Source organism: Oncorhynchus mykiss, chromosome 28 (genome assembly GCF_057628025.1).
Source record: "Oncorhynchus mykiss isolate SJ-2025 chromosome 28, ASM5762802v1, whole genome shotgun sequence".
Taxonomy (NCBI): Eukaryota; Metazoa; Chordata; class Actinopteri; order Salmoniformes; family Salmonidae; genus Oncorhynchus; species Oncorhynchus mykiss.
The window spans coordinates 36614587-36631584 of NC_143049.1; the positions used below are offsets into that span (position 1 = coordinate 36614587).

Below are 16998 nucleotides of genomic sequence, written 5' to 3' on the forward strand. Positions count from 1 at the left end.
CTCCTCATAGCTAGGTCCCTCTGGTGCAAGGTGGAGCGCTTCTTGATTGGCTCCCCAGGCACTCCAATCCACTCAACGGCTGCTCCGCTGTCTCTTCCTCAGAGCATGGAGAGGGTTTTAAGAGGACTCCCATCCACCGTTCTGAAGACACCCCAATCAGCCAGACACACATCCACAAAGTATTCTACGTTATGCAAGTGTTTACAGTATTTCACCATGGTAACACTGAATCTTATTATTGACTTGGGAACGACACACTCTATACTTAAGAGCTTGCGAATGAGGGAGAGAGAGAGAGAGAGGGAGAGAGGGAGGGAGAGAGAGAGACCTGTTGCCAAAAGAAAAGGGCAACCAGTGAAGAACAAACACCATTGTAAATACAACACATATTTATGTTTATTTATTTTCCCTTTTGTACATCGTTACAACACTGTATACAGACATAAAATCACATTTGAAATGTCTTTATTCTTTTGGAACTTCTGTGAGTGTAATGTTTACTGTTAATTGTTATTGTTTAGTTCACTTTTGTTAATTATCTACTTCACTTGCTTTGGCCATGTTAACATATGTTTCCCATGCCAATAAAACCCTTACATTTAAATTTAAATTGAATTGAGAAAGAGCGAGACAGAGAGGGGGAAAGAGAGAGATAGCCAGTGAGGGAGAGAGAGCGACAAAGAGAGACACAGAGAGAGAGAGAGATAGAGAGAGCGACGTAGTAATAACGACAGAGAGAGAGAGAGGACTGATCGCCCCAATCCACAAAGTCCACAAAAGTGGAGACATATGCGTCAAGAGTAACCTTGGGAAAATCCTCTGCATTATCATTAACAGCAGACTCATACATTTCCTCAGTGAAAACAATGTACTGAGCAAATGTCAAATTGTCTTTCTACTAAATTACCGTCCGACAGACCACGTATTCACCCTGCACACCATAATTGGCAAACAAACAAACCAAAACAAAGGCAAAGTCTTCTCATGCTTTGTTGATTTCAAAAAAGCTTTCAACTCAATTTGGCACAAGGGCCTGCTGTACAAATTGATGGAAAGTGGTGTTGGGAGGAAAAACATACGACATTATAAAATCCATGTACACAGACAACAAGTGTGCGGTTAAATTGGGCCAAAAACACACACATTTCTTTCCAGAGGGACATATCTCAGAGCAAATGGCTCTGAGAAACTAATAATAAGATCATACTATTAATGTTAGCTAACGAGCCAGCCAGCTAAAGTTAGCTAGCTAGGTAAATAATGCACTATAATCCCAACTCATGAAGCTACTAACCTGCATAAATCTGCAGGTAGCTAACAAACCAGGTTCAATGTTAGCTAGCTAACATTAGGCTATAGCTAGCCAAGCAAATAGCTCTAAGATACAAATAATAAGATCATAAACGTAACATTAGCTACTGAGCCAGCCTGCTAACATTAGCTAGCCAGTACACTTGAAAAATGCCGCTAGCTAGACAATCTTACCCGTATATATCATTCATGGATGGACGCATTTCTTGTCGGATGCCATGGTTGCCTTTAGTTTGAAGATGTAACCAGGAGACAGATGTTTTCTCCTAATTTTCTCCTTAGCTATCATTCTCGAATTCCACTGATTTCAAAACTCGGTCCTCCAGAAAGTGGAGAGCAACACTTATGCAGTTTTACTACACTACTGTTGACTAACCCCATTCTGTACAAATTTGCAAAACCGCGGCATTCAAACGAGGCTGCAATGAAAACGAATGGGACTTTAGCGACTGTGTCGGCATCAAAATCTAGGGTGTGAACTACGTTTCTATTCAAGTGTTGATTGACATGGTAATGGCCCAATAGTATTGGAGAAAAGTTGAAAACACGGAACCCCCTAACACTACGTTAAATTGTGACTTGTCATGACGTAACGTACAGCACGCATAAACCAACTCATTCTGTGTCATACAGCCTCTCTCCACCAGGTGTAAGCGCTTCTCTCGCAGACTAAAAACAAGAAAGGGATAAGGGGGTAAGGGGGGATACCCAGTCAATTATACAACTGAATGCATTCATTTTTTGCGTCATCACTGCAAGCCAACAAGACTCTCAAAAGCTGCGACAGCCGCTGTTTACTTCTGAAGATAACTTTAGAGGCGCCCTAAAAGCCCGATTCAAATTCGACACAAACCTTCAAATTGGTATGTAGTGATACACTATATAAACTCTTTATAGTGTTTTATTTACATTTTAGAAGTGATAAGTTGGACATATCGGGTGAAAAAAGCAGTTTCCCCACAACATATCTCCCCCTTTCCCTATCACGCAGTAGGTTTCGCTTCCCCACAAAAAGACCCGACGGAGCTCATTTGCATTCTTCAATCATGCCTAGACAGGCAGCATGAAGGTCTCGTCATTGATTTGGCTGGAAAGGGGATAAATTGTGCTTTACAATGCTATTATTATTACAACTGACCTGGAAGTATTACGTTTTTGGGGCGATACAATAAAGTAAATTGTATATTCCAGGCGATGTACAAAAGTGAGTTAGCTAGCTATATCATTTTTTTTAAAGCTTCGTTAGACAGGATTACCTAGACATACTAAGCAGCTCAAATAGACAGAAGTGTGCTATATGGCAGACCAATCCAAACTCATCTCTCGGCATGTCCAGCCCACTTATTATCTCAGCCAATCATGGCTAGCAGGAAGGTTGCTTACTTTTTCTGTGGCTAAACCAACTAGGCTCGTAATTTAACAATTGTATTAGTATTTACAGATGGCATACAAGTTTGTTATTAAGGCATATAAAGTTCACATGCTCGAGAAGGTATTTCTGGGAAAAAAAATGCATTTTGACAACAACAACAACAAAAAAGTTTACGTTTAAGCGTCTCTCCTGTGAAGTAGTGACCCGCGACATACACCTAGTTCCTGAAACGGGTCACATATATTGACGAATTGGCAGGGGCACCAGAACAAACAGTATGCAGAACCCGGCCTCACCCTAATCTGAAGTCAAAAGTCTACTGTTTGCTGATGTTCTGGTGCTTCTGTCCCAAACCAAGGAGGGTCTACAGCAGCACCTAGATCTTCTGCACAGATTCTGTCAGACCTGGGCCCTGACAGTAAATCTCTGTAAGACAAAAATAATTGTGTTCCAAAAAGGTCCAGTTCCCAAGACCGGGAATACAAATACAATCTAGACACCGTTGCCCTAGAGCACACAAAAAAAACTATACCTACCTCGTCCTAAATATCAGCACCACAGGCAACTTCCACAAAGCTGTGAACGATTTGAGAGACAAGGCAAGAAGGGCCTTCTATATCGTCAAAAGGAATATGAAATTCGACATACCAATTAGAATCTGGCAAAAAATACTTCAATCAGTTATAGAACGCATTGTCCTTTATGGTTGTTAGGTCACCGAACAAGAATTCACAAAATGGGACAAAGACCAAATTGAGACTGCATGCAGAATTCTGCAAAAAATATCCTCAGTTTACAACGTAAAATACAAAATAATGCATGCAGAGCAGAATTAGTCTGATACCCGCTAATTATCAAAATCCAGAAAAGAGCCTCTAAATTCTACAACCACCTAAAAGGAAGTGATTCCCAAACCTTGCATAACAAAACCATCACCTACAGAGAAATGCACATGGAAAATAGTCCCCTAAGCAAGCTGGTCCTGGGGCTCTGTTCACAAACACAAACAGACCCCACAGAGCCCCAGAACAGCAATACAATTAGACCCAACCAAATCATGAGAAAACAAAAAGATAATTACTTGACACATTGGAATTAACAAAACAACAGCAAACTAGAGTGCTATTTGTCCCTAAACAGAGAGTATACAGTGGCAGAATACCTGCCCACTGTGACTGACCCAAACTTAAGGAAAGCTTTGACTATGTACAGACTCAGTGAGCATAGCCTTGCAATTGAGAAAGGCAGCGGTAGGCAGATCTGGCTATCAAGAGAATACAGGCTATGTGCACACTGCCCACAAAATGAGGTGGGAACTGAGCTGCACTTCCTAACTTCCTACAAATGTCCTAACTTCCTGCCAAATGTATGACCATAGAGACACATATTTCCCTCAGATTACACAGACCCACAAAGAATTCAAAAACAAACCCAATTTTGATAAACTCACACATCTATTAGGTGAAATACCACAGCAGCAAGATTTGTGACCTGTTGCCACAAGAAAAGGACAACCAGCGAAGAACAAACACCATTGTAAATATAACCCACATTTATGTTTATTTATTTTCCCTTTTGTACTTTAACTATTTGCACATAATGACATTTGCAATGTTTACTGTTAATTTATTGTTTATTTCACTTTTGTTTATTATCTATTTCACTTGCTTTGGCAATGTTAACATATTTTCCACATGCCAATAAAGCATTTAAATTGAATTGATAGCTAGTGAGGGAGAGAGAGAGAGCAGATAAACAGGGGGGCAAGACATACTAGACCAGCCCCCAGTACAGTACTACCACTAGACCAGCTCCCAGTACAGTACTACCACTAGACTAGCCCCCAGTACAGTACTACCACTAGACCAGTCCCCAGTACACTACTACCACTAGACCAGCCCCCAGTACACTACTACCACTAGACTTGCCCCAGTACAGTACTACCACTAGACCAGCCCCCAATACAGTACTACCACTAGACCAGCCCCAAGTACAGTACTACCACTAGACCAGCTCCCAGTACAGTACTACCACTAGACTTGCCCCAAGTACAGTACTACCACTAGACCAGCCTCCAGTACAGTACTACCACTAGACCAGCCCCCAGTACAGTACTACCAATAGACCAGCCCCAGTACAGTACTACCACTAGACCAGCTCCCAGTACAGTACTACCACTAGACTAGCCCCCAGTACAGTACTACCACTAGACCAGTCCCCAGTACACTACTACCACTAGACCAGCCCCAAGTACACTACTACCACTAGACCAGCCCCCAGTACAGTACTACCATTAGACCAGTCCCCAGTACAGTACTACCACTAGACCAGCTCCCAGTACAGTACTACCACTAGACTAGCCCCCAGTACAGTACTACCACTAGACCAGCCCCCAGTACACTACTACCACTAGACCAGCCCCCTAGTACAGTACTACCATTAGACCAGCCCCCAGTACAGTACTACCACAGAGAGGAAAGAAGATAATACAATTTGAGAGATTTATTTTGTTACCATTTAAGGCTTTAGCCCAGTTTAAACTGAGTCAAGCAGGGCATTAGCATCAGATATGCCTAGTTCCCCTCTACACACACACTTCCCCAGACGGCAGAAGATTCTCAGTTATCTCTACTCTTTCTTTGTCTCCCTCTACTTTACCTTCCTCACTTTTTTATTTGCGTAAACCTAAATAATTTCTCTGGGGGAATGTTCTGAACCCAACGCTTCTTTTATACCATAATGATCAGGAACGGTAACAATACTGTGCACACACATCTCAAAGACGATTGGAGGACCCACTCTTCTCATTAGTAAGCAAAAGTTCAGCCGCCCAAATGGAGTGTGTGTGTGTGGGTGTAGACAGTACATGAGTAAGGGAAATAATATGTCCAGGGCCTCTACCTTGGAAATGCCAACCGCTTTGTAACTATTTATAACAAGTGACTCCATAGCTGCAGAGCTTCAACATATTTATTGTGTAATGAAGTTTAATCTTCCTCGACTGCGAGCTGTTTTAAAAACATCATTAGGAATTCCACAATCATAAAACACAAATGGGATATTTTCATACAAGTTGTATAAAGGACAAACACTTAATGTACTCTGAAACACAACCCACTGAGCACACACTGGTTGAATCAATGTTGTTTCCAGGTCATTCCACTGAAATGACCTTGAACCAATCTGGAATGGACGTTGAAATGACCAGTGAGAAGTGACATCGTTTTATAACAAGGCTAATTCATAATGACAAACTAGGATCCATATGTGCCTCGTTTCAGGAAACTAGGTGTATGTTGCAGGTCACTACTTCACAGGAGAGTCATTTAAACGTAACATTATTTTTTGTTGTTGAACAAAATGCGTTTTTTGTCAGAAATGCCTTCTGGAACATGTGAATTTTTATGTGCCTTAATAACAAACTTGTATGCCATCTGTAAATACAAATACAATTGTAAAATTACGAGTCGTTATCACGAATAACTGCACAAGTGTTGCTCTCCACTTTCTGAAAGACAGAGTTTTGAAATCCGTGGAATGCCCGGGGGACGCAAAGTATGATAGCTAAGGAGATAGAGAACATTCTGGCGTTTGATTGCACGGAGGAAGTCGTAAAGAGAACACACTGGCTGTTGTATAAAACACCCGTCTCCGGATTACATCTAAGGGTAACCATGGCATCCGTGACAGAGAGGGAGAAGCGTTCATCCATGTATACAGATGAGAGTCTAGCTAGCTACATTTTCAGATATGATAAGTTTCTTTCAATTACAAGTTAAAGAGCACTGTTAGCTAGCTAGCCACCGTTGGCTGGCTGGATTGCTAGCTACCGTTATGTGTATGATCTGTGTAGTATAGTAATATTATTCATATCTCAGAGCCATTTGCATTGCTAGTTATGTTAACTAGCTAACATTGAATCGAGTTGGTTTGCTACCTGCAGATTCATGCAGGGTAGTAACGTTTATGAGTTGGGATTACGGTTTTTGTTTAGCTAGCTACATGTCTAAACAAAAGACTCCACTGTGCCAGTAACCATTTCACTGTAACGTTTACACCTTCTGTATCCTGTGCAATGTGACAAATAAACCTTGATTTATCTGATATAGTGTGTTTACCAGAGACTGTAATGTGAAGAACAACATGACCTGCACTAAAGTCAAATTAGGATATAACGTTAGGCCAACAAGACGGTGTCCAAGTTCTAAAATTCTCCGGTAGAATGCCCTGCTTTTATTTCCTCACATTCACCACCGTAAGTTATTTTCTGTAATTAACTGGTCATTAACTTGTAAATAAATGATCTTGTTGTGAGTTTATTGTCCTGTAATAATGAATACAAATTAGCTAAAATGGTTAAGACATTGTCAGCTATATGATGTGGTCATTATTTGAACTGGCTAGCCAGCTAACGTAACGTTACTGTACTGTACTGTAGCTAACGTACTGTAGCTAACGTAACGTTATTGTACTGTAGCTAACGTAATGTTACTGTACTGTAGCTAACGTAACGTTACTGTACTGTAGCTAACGTAACGTTACTGTACTGTAGCTAACGTAACGTTACTGTACTGTAGCTAACGTAACGTTACTGTACTGTACTGTAGCTAACGTACTGTAGCTAACGTAACGTCACTGTACTGTAGCTAACGTAACGTTACTGTACTGTAGCTAACGTAACGTTACTGTACTGAAGCTAACGTAACAATACTGTACTGTAGCTAACGTAACGTTACTGTACTGTACTGTAGCTAACGTACTGTAGCTAACAAGCTAGAAACGAACCAAAACATTGTTTAGAAAGTTGCTTTTATAGTTGCCTGGTTTGGTAGATTGAAATACACTAAATTCATTTTTTAAACTGATGAGTTTATTGGTGTTAGAATACACCAGTTACGCTATTTTGGACCACCAGGCTGCTGATGTCATGCTGCTGATTTCATGCATGTGAATCCTTAAACAGATGGGTGGGGCTAAGGCTTAAGACGGTGTAGTGACGCCTCTATAACTGAGATGCAATGCATTAGACTGCTGCGCCACTTGGGAGCCCCAAAGACAAAGAAGAGTTCTCCGGTAGGTGAACCAAAACATTCAAGGACCATTTTTCTCAAAAGTGGGGTTACAAGTTTAATCAACTTTCAAAACAGAGTTACTTTCCCATTGTTCCTCAACTGTAGTGTGTGATATACTATGTTCTAGCATAAGACCGAATCGAGCCGGTCGGTCACATATACTCAATATATACTGGATACAAGGTATGCGTCCTTGTAGAGAGCAAGCAAGGCCATTTGTCAAAAGGTTGAGTCAATCCTCACAAGAAACCCACATAATGGATTCAGATTAATCCCTCACACACCAAGGCCATGAAAGGGTGGATACACACAAGGCATACACAGAAACCTGGAAAATAATCTACACACATTTCATGCACATTTACTGAAATGAAGCCGTGAACAGTGATTTGGCCATTTGTCAGAGGTTTGTCTTTCCTTCACGAGCAAACAAAATAAGCACATGTAATAGGGGACTTAACCCTTGTGTTAACCCTTAACCCTTGTGTTAACCCTTAACCCTTGTGTTAACCCTTAACCCTTGTGTTAACCCTTAACCATTGTGTTAACCCTTAACCCTTGTGTTAACCCTTAACCCTTGTGTTAACCCTTGTGTTAACCCTTAACCCTTAACCCTTGTGTTAACCATTCTGCTAACCCTTAACCCTTGTGTTAACCCTTGTGTTAACCCTTAACCCTTGTGTTAACACTTAATCCTTGTGTTAACCCTTAACCCTTGTGCTAACCCTTAACCCTTGTGCTAACCCTTAACCCTTGTGCTAACCCTTAACCCTTGTGTTAACCCTTAACCCTTGTGCTAACCCTTAACCCTTGTGCTAACCCTTATCCCTTGTGTTAACCCTTAACCCTTGTGTTAACCCTTAACCCTTGTGCTAACCCTTAACCCTTGTGCTAACCCTTATCCCTTGTGCTAACCCTTAACCCTTGTGCTAACCCTTATCCCTTGTGTTAACCCTTAACCCTTGTGCTAACCCTTAAGTAAAATGCCCCATAGCTAGCTATCCAAAAAGTATCTAAGCCCTTTTCATTTGAGGCTACAGTAAATGCAAAATATGGAGATATAGTTTTTTTCTTCTCTTTCAACTAATTGATGAGCATTCAGGGCAGTGTTCAGAGTTGCCGGTCTCTTTATCGCTAAATAACTCTAACTGAGTAATTGGCAATTAGCTGCCCATTCTTCTAAGTGTTATGTAAAAACTGGCACTTTCCTCGCTGCACGTTAAATATTTAATTGAACCTTTATTTAACTAGGTAAGTCAGTTAAGAACAAATTCTTATTTACAATGACGGCCTACTCCGGCCAAACCCGGACGATGCTGGGCCAATTGTGCGTCACCCTATGGGACTCCCAATCACGGCCAGTTGTGATACAGCCTGGATTCGAGATGCAGTGCTTTAAACCGCTGCGCCACTCAGGAGTCACCCAATCGACGCTCATCAAGATGTCTCAATAATCAGACGTAACGAGAGCAAGGTAAAATAAAAATACATTTTATACATTTGAGATTGGCAGCATTTGCATTTGTACTCTTGCACAATTCCAAACACCCAGGGAAAGGGGGGGGGGGGGGAATCAACCATACAACCATGGGGAAATAATACACTTTTGGGGAAAGTACATTGGTACAGGTTAGAGGTCATAATGGATCCACATGTACCTGAATACCCAACACCCCATCTGGCACCCGAGTGGGTCCACAACCAGAATTCTAAATAATATCACGGATCGGGTTCGAATCTGATATGATTGTCAACGGGTCTCTGGTACGTGTAATTTTAACTGATTTGCCCGGAAGGGAATGCACAGATCCGAATGCAACTGCTACATCAGGGTAGGCTGCTACATCAGGTAGGCTGCTACAACAGGGTAGGCTGCTACATCAGGGTATGCTGCTACATCAGGTAGGCTGCTACATCAGGTAGGCTGCTACATCAGGTAGGCTGCTACAACAGGGTAGGCTGCTACATCAGGGTATGCTGCTACATCAGGGTAGGCTGCTACATCAGGTAGGCTGCTACCTCAGCGTAGGCTGCTACATCAGGTAGGCTGCTACATCAGGTAGGCTGCTACATCAGGTAGGCTGCTACAACAGGGTAGGCTGCTACATCAGGGTAGGCTGCTACAACAGGGTAGGCTGCTACATCAGGGTAGGCTGCTACATCAGGGTAGGCTGCTACATCAGGGTAGGCTGCTACATCAGGTAGGCTGCTACATCAGGGTAGGCTGCTACATCAGCGTAGGCTGCTACATCAGGTAGGCTGCTACATCAGGGTAGGCTGCTACATCAGGTAGGCTGCTACATCAGGTAGGCTGCTACATCAGCGTAGGCTGCTACATCAGGTAGGCTGCTACATCAGGTAGGCTGCTACAACAGGGTAGGCTGCTACAACAGGGTAGGCTGCTACATCAGGGTATGCTGCTACATCAGGGTAGGCTGCTACATCAGGTAGGCTGCTACCTCAGCGTAGGCTGCTACATCAGGTAGGCTGCTACATCAGGTAGGCTGCTACATCAGGTAGGCTGCTACAACAGGGTAGGCTGCTACATCAGGGTAGGCTGCTACAACAGGGTAGGCTGCTACATCAGGGTAGGCTGCTACATCAGGGTAGGCTGCTACATCAGGGTAGGCTGCTACATCAGGTAGGCTGCTACATCAGGGTAGGCTGCTACATAAGGGTAGGCTGCTACATCAGGGTACTCTTCTACATCAGGGTACTCTTCCATGCTTGATGCAGTCCAAGACAGGTACTACATAATCATATTTGATGATAAATAACCTAGCTATGGCAGCTATTAGTCTACTATCGCGTGAGTTGGCTTGGTTGGTTGCTGTCTCTCTTCTCTCCCTCCCTGCTCCCCGTGTCACCTAGCAGTTAAAGGCATTGGGCCAGTAAACAACAGGTTTGCTGGATTGAATCCCTGAGCTGTCAAGGTAAACAAATATGCCGTTCTGCCCTTGGGCAAGACAGTTAACCCCCCCCAACAACACCCACTCCCCAGGTGCCGATGACATGTATGTCGGTAAAGCAGCCCCCCGCACCTCTCTGATTCAGAGGGGTTGGGTTAAAATGTGGAAGACATGTCAGTTGAATGCGGTTGTGCAACTGACTAGGTTCTCTTTCCCCTCTCTCCATGTCGTTCACATTACGGCCCCTCCTCGACCTGCTAGAGTGGCACCTTTCTCTCTTTTGAAATAATAGATAACTTATGCATGTCGGGTCCGGGTGGGAAAGCCCCAGCTAAATTTCGGAAACGGGTCCAACTTTTTTGTACCTGTGAAGACCTCTAGGACAAGTACATCAGGATGAACGAACAACAAACCAACACCGAGGTAATACAGCGATCAACTTAAAAACAACATGAACAGGAGAACATTGGTTTGGGTAATATTGCCGTAATGTTGCGTCAGTCCTTCTAACTACAGCAGCTTGGTATCATGTAAGACATAGGGACTGGGTTGCCTTATCGTGACATCATCAGACTGTGCCACTAAGCATTTTTCTGTGCATCAAGGAGTTCACAGCAGTGGAAGCACTCTTTTTTTGTCATGGCTGGATGGCATTGACTGTTGGAAGAAGTTACAGGTGCCTTATTATTGCATTCAGGAAATGCTCAACTAAGGCAGTGTTCCAAACCATAAACATGGACACTTTACCTCTGCCCTTTGAGGACTGGCCTGGGTGAATCTTAAGGGGAGGAAAGGTAGGACTGATAGTTCCACTGCATTAAACCCTGCAAGTTTTTTGGTTTCATCTATCCAGACCTTCCTTATCTGTGATGGTAAATGACTAAGAGGCAAGGAGACAACGTTTGAGTTTGGAACATGGCCAAAGTGTCTACGGGACGGTTCACAGACAGACACTGTGTTGTGTTCGAATCAAGACACGGTGTTCTAATCAAGACACTGTGTTCTAATCAAGACAATGGGGTCTAATCAAGACACGGTGTTCTAATCAAGACACAGTGTTCTAATCAAGACACAGTGTTCTAATCAAGACACTGTGTTCTAATCAAGACACGGTGTTCTAATCAAGACACGTGTTATAATCAAGACACGGTGTTCTAATCAAGACACTGTGTTCTAATCAAGGCACTGTGTTCTAATCAAGACACGGTGTTCTAATCAAGACACGGTGTTCTAATCAAGACACAGTGTTCTAATCAAGACACGGTGTTCTAATCAAGACACGGTGTTCTAATCAAGACACTGTGTTCTAATCAAGACACTGTGTTCTAATCAAGACACGGTGTTCTTATCAAGACACAGTGTTCTAATCAAGACACGGTGTTCTTATCAAGACACGGTGTTCTAATCAAGACACGGTGTTCTTATCAAGACACGGTGTTCTAATCAAGACACGCTGTTCTAATCAAGACACGGTGTTCTAATCAAGACACGGTGTTCTTATCAAGACACCGATCACAACTACTTGACATAACATTCTCTCTTGAGTTTTAGACATAAAGACACAAACAAATAATCACAGTCACACAAGTCCAAATTGCTACAGTGCAAAGACTGAATAAAGATCAGCCTGCAAGCCCACTACATGGTAGGAGTGGTCCGCTAGTTGTCTGATAGTTTTACCGTGTTGGTCTGTGCTTAAATTTCAACTCATTTGAAGTCAGATTAAGCCTTCTCATGTAAGATTCATTTTAAGATTGAAATCAACTATAAAAAGTTATTGGGTTTATTGTGGTCTGATGTAGCTCAGTTGGTAGAGCATGGCATTTGCAGCAGCAGGATAGTGGGTTCGATTGCCTGGACCACCCATACATACTGTAAGTTGCTTTGGATAAAAGTGTCTACTTAAATGGCATATATTATGATTATATAGTGAACAAAAGTATAAAACGCTACAATTTCAAAGATTTTAGTTACAGTTCATATGAGGAAATCAGTCAATTGAAATAAATTCATTAGGCCCTAATCTATGGACTTCACATGACTGAGAATACAGATATCCATCTGTTGGTCACAGATACCTTAAAATAAAATATGGGCCTTACAACGAGCCTCAGGATCTCGTTACGGTATTTCTGTGCATTCAAATCACCATCGATAAAATGCAATTGTGTTCATTGTCTGTAACTCATGCCTGCCCTTACCATAACCCCACCACCACCATGGTTCACAACGTTGACATCAGCAAACCGCTCGCCCACACCACGCCATTCACATGGTCTGCGGTTGTGAGGCCGGTTGGACGTACTGCCAAAGTGTTGGAGGCGGCTTATGGTAGAGAAGTAAGCTTTTTTGTGCGTATGGAACATTTCTGTGATCTTTTATTTCAGCTCACGTTACCAACACTTTACATGTTGCGTTTTATATTTTTGTTCAGTGTACAGTATATTAATGTTCAGTTCGCCAAAAAACATCATTTGAATCATAACACACGGCAAAGCATCAGGATAAGACAGTATAGAAAAAAAAATCGAAAACTATCACATATCACTATACAGTTTGCTCTAGGTTATACACTTTATTGTCTGAGACTAACGTCCAGTTGATGTCACTGACAAAGTGAACTCGATTCAGGGAAAGCATAACATACATGGCTTTTAATAACTAACAAAATATATATATTTTTTTAAATCTCAAGAATTGAATGTTTTCCATATGTCCCCCTTTTCAAACAACCGGTTCAAAACCCAAAATATATTAAAAACAGAACACTAAAAACTAAAAATACCAACTTCTAGCACATATTCGCTGCAAATATATGAACTGAACTATTCATGTATGTAACTGTTTGTGTGCATTAAAAAAAATCTGTTAACTCCTCACCTTAATAATATAAATCAAGTAGAAAATAAAAAAAGGAGTCGACTTAAAAGTAGACCAGCTGCATTTTTTTTCTCCTTCCCCTCTCTTGTATTCGTTCTCTCTATGGGCTTTGTGAACTTTGTCCTCTGCTAAAACACAGTAGAGCCTGGGAGGGCGGGCGGCGCAGCAGAAAGATGCTGACCTCGCTAAAACAAGCCCCTGTCCAATCCGAGGAGTTTAGCAAAGCTCACATACAGTAGGGGAGTGCTCCCCTGATTCATATGTCAGTAATAACACAAAAGAGGTCAGCCTAGTTGGTCAATGGTGTATTGTGGCAGTGATATAACTGAATCGGGGAGACCAGCAGTGAAAAAGAGGATGTTTTTCCTTCAGTGTTGGGTATAGGGTAGGAAACAGCAGACACCATGGTCCCTTTAAGAGTATGGTTCCACTACCTGTATTCTAAGTCGACTTCTACTCATATTCGGTGGTAGAACGGGAGGCTCCTCAGTGGAGGCTAGCCTCTAGGTCCTCAGTGGAGGCTAGCTTCCAGGTCCTCAGTGGAGGCTAGCTTCCAGGTCCACAATGTGGAGGCTAGCCTTCAGGTCCACAGTGTAGAGGCTAGCCTCCTGGTCCTCAGTGTGGAGGCTGGCCTCCTGGTCTTCAGTGTGGAGGCTAGCCCCCCTGGTCCTCAGTGTGGAGGCTAACCCCCTGGTCCTCAGTGTCGAAGCTAGCCCCCTGGTCCTCAGTGTGGAAGCTAGCCCCCTGGTCCTCAGTGTGGAGCCTAGCCCCCTGGGCCTCAGTGTGGAGGCTAGCCCCCTGGGCCTCAGTGTGGAGGCTAGCCCCCTGGGCCTCAGTGTGGAGGCTAGCCTCCTGGCCCTCAGTGTGGAGGCTAACCCCCTGGTCCTCAGTGGAGGCTGCTGAGGGGAGGACGGCTCATAATAATGTCTGGAATGGAGTCAATGGAATGGTATCAACCACATGGAAACCACCTATCCAGGTCTCAGTGTACAGTAGGCAAGACTGCAGCCATGGCCCATCACACAGTCAAATGTACCCCAGGTCCACACTCAAATCCCCATCTTCTTAAGGGGCGTGTCTGGCAAGTCAGAAAAGAGGGATGGTAGCAGACTCCGTCCCCTCAAAGACAGATGACAGATTTAAAAAAGTTCTGCTGTTGCTCCTAGCATCGGTCACCGCCTGCAATGGGATGAGAGATTTATTTTGATGTTCCATTATTTCAAAACAAATCAAAGTACATTCACAATTCCATCTATTTTACTTGGTGCTAGATGAACGTAATTTGATACAGTTTAAATTGTGGATAGACACGAGTATATTAGGTTATTGGGCTGGACCAAGCAGCAACACACAGAATTGATTCTTAATTAGTAGAATCAGTGACTTGTTCATTAGGCACCAAACAGAAGAAATCATACTGAAACAGGGACTACCTGTTTCCTTTTTATTTTCCTATTCAAAACGTTTAGTTACAGTGTGCCCTAATGAACATGACCCATGTGTTTGGCTGTTTGTCTGGAGCAAAATCCAACATCGGCATCAGCACCAGTAGGGTTAGTTTACCCTAATTTCTCCTGAGATATCCTTTTAAAGGGATAGTTTGGCATGTGGGCACGACAGTGCTTTCAGAAAGTATTCACACCCCTTGACTTATTTCACATTGTGTTGTGTTACATCAGGAATTAAAAACAAACATTTAGAAAAAACATACCCAGAATAATAGTTTGTGTGGAGGTGCTGACTAACAGCGAATAAACTATAAACTATCAAAAATAAAGTAGCACACTCCATTGAATGGGTATTTACCAACGTTTCGGCATCACTGTGCCTTCCTCAGGGGGATGTCATGAATACGTGAACCAGGTTATGTAGACAAACAGTGCAATTAGTGTAACCGATTACAGTAGTGAGGGGTGTGTCATAATGATTAAGTTAATTAAAATTAATTAGTGAAAACTGTTAAAAAAAATAGTATGTGGCATATTAAATATATTACGCTATTGTCATCATATAGAAACATCATGGACCATTGTACATCATATTAGCATCAATATACATGCTTGTTTCATTCAATTTCACATCATTTCGTGTTTCATTTTTGTTACATGTAATATTGGTTCAACCTTAATATATAATGATCATCATCAACAGAGGGAACATATTAGGTGTACGCTAATAAGATGTAAAAATAATTTTAATAAATAAATAATGAAAATGTGTTCGTAAGGGCCTGGGATCAAAGTCAATATTCAGACCACTAGGGGTCAATGCTTTTAGAGATGATCTCCAGTAAGCCTCTCTTTGTAGTAGTAGGATCTCGATGTTACCTCCTCTCCTTGGTAGAGCAACATGCTCAACGCCTGTGTATTTGAGGGAGGAGATGGGATGGTTAGCTTCAACAAAGTGAGCTGCTTCCGGATAGTCAATGTTCTCACACCTGATTGAGCTGCGGTGTTCAGCTATGCGTTGTTTTAATTGTCTTTTCGTTTGTCCTGTGGGCTTTTCCACATGAACAGGTGATGAGATGGATTACTCCCTTGGTTTTGCATGAGATCATACCCCTCACAGGGATCTTTCGACCTGTATGTGGGCGTCTGAAGAAATTATATTTTTTTGTGCAATTACACTGTGTGCATGAGCCACATTTGTAGTTCCCATTTGGGATAGGTGTCTGAGTGGGCTCAGGGGGCATGTCAGATCTCACCTAACTATTTCCAATATCGCGACCACGCTTATAGACCACCAGTGGGGGTTCCTTGAAGAGGTGTGCATTTTTTTTTTGTCTGATTGCAGAATATGCCAGTGATTTTTCAGGATTTCTGTCATTTTCTCTGAACCCTTGGTGTTCTTAGTGCAAAAGACAGTTGCGTTGTTTTTCTTCTTTGGTTTTAGTTTTTAATAATTCCTCTCTAGGTTTTTGAGATATTTTCATCATTGCAGCATCGAGAGTTTTGTCCTTGTAGCCTCTCATTTTGAATTTATCTGTCATTTTATTTAGCATTGTTGTCAAAATCTGACTGGTGGCCACAGATTCATTTAACAATACATAACTGGCTATATGGTAGACCATTGTTGAAGGGGAAGGGGGTGCATACTATCCGCACATTGCAGGGTATTGCGATCTGTGGGCTTTGTGTATAAGTCTGTGTGTAATGCACCATTCTCCATTGATGATCCATCAGTCCAGGTAGTGTATTTTTCTCTCATCAGTCTGCATGGTGAATTGGAGGTATTCAGAGCTCTCGTTTAGTAGAGTTTGGAATTCATTTAGTTCCTGCTGACTTCCTTCCCAGAGCACAAAGACATCATCTGTATCTCTTACATAGAAGTATTTTAGAAAGTAAGGGATGTGTGTCTGTTTTAAAAAGGAATGCTTCTTCAAATTGTCCCATATACAGGTTTGCATAGTTGTTGGAAATTACATCCGGAATTGAAAATAGATTCAATCAAAACA

General features: G+C 42.2%; 1 protein-coding gene across 3 annotated transcripts in view; it reads right to left on the reverse strand.

The window, feature by feature from the left end:
• Positions 1–371: 371 nt before the first annotated feature.
• The window catches only part of LOC110508241 (activated CDC42 kinase 1), a 124410-nt gene continuing 107783 nt past the window's right edge, over positions 372–16998 (reverse strand). For all 3 annotated transcript variants that reach the window (XM_036966285.2, XM_036966282.2, XM_036966284.2), the window contains one exon: positions 372–14723. In XM_036966285.2, coding sequence (XP_036822180.2) covers positions 14717–14723 — 7 coding nt within the window. In that variant the 3' untranslated portion in view covers positions 372–14716. The remainder of the gene's footprint in view (positions 14724–16998) is intronic.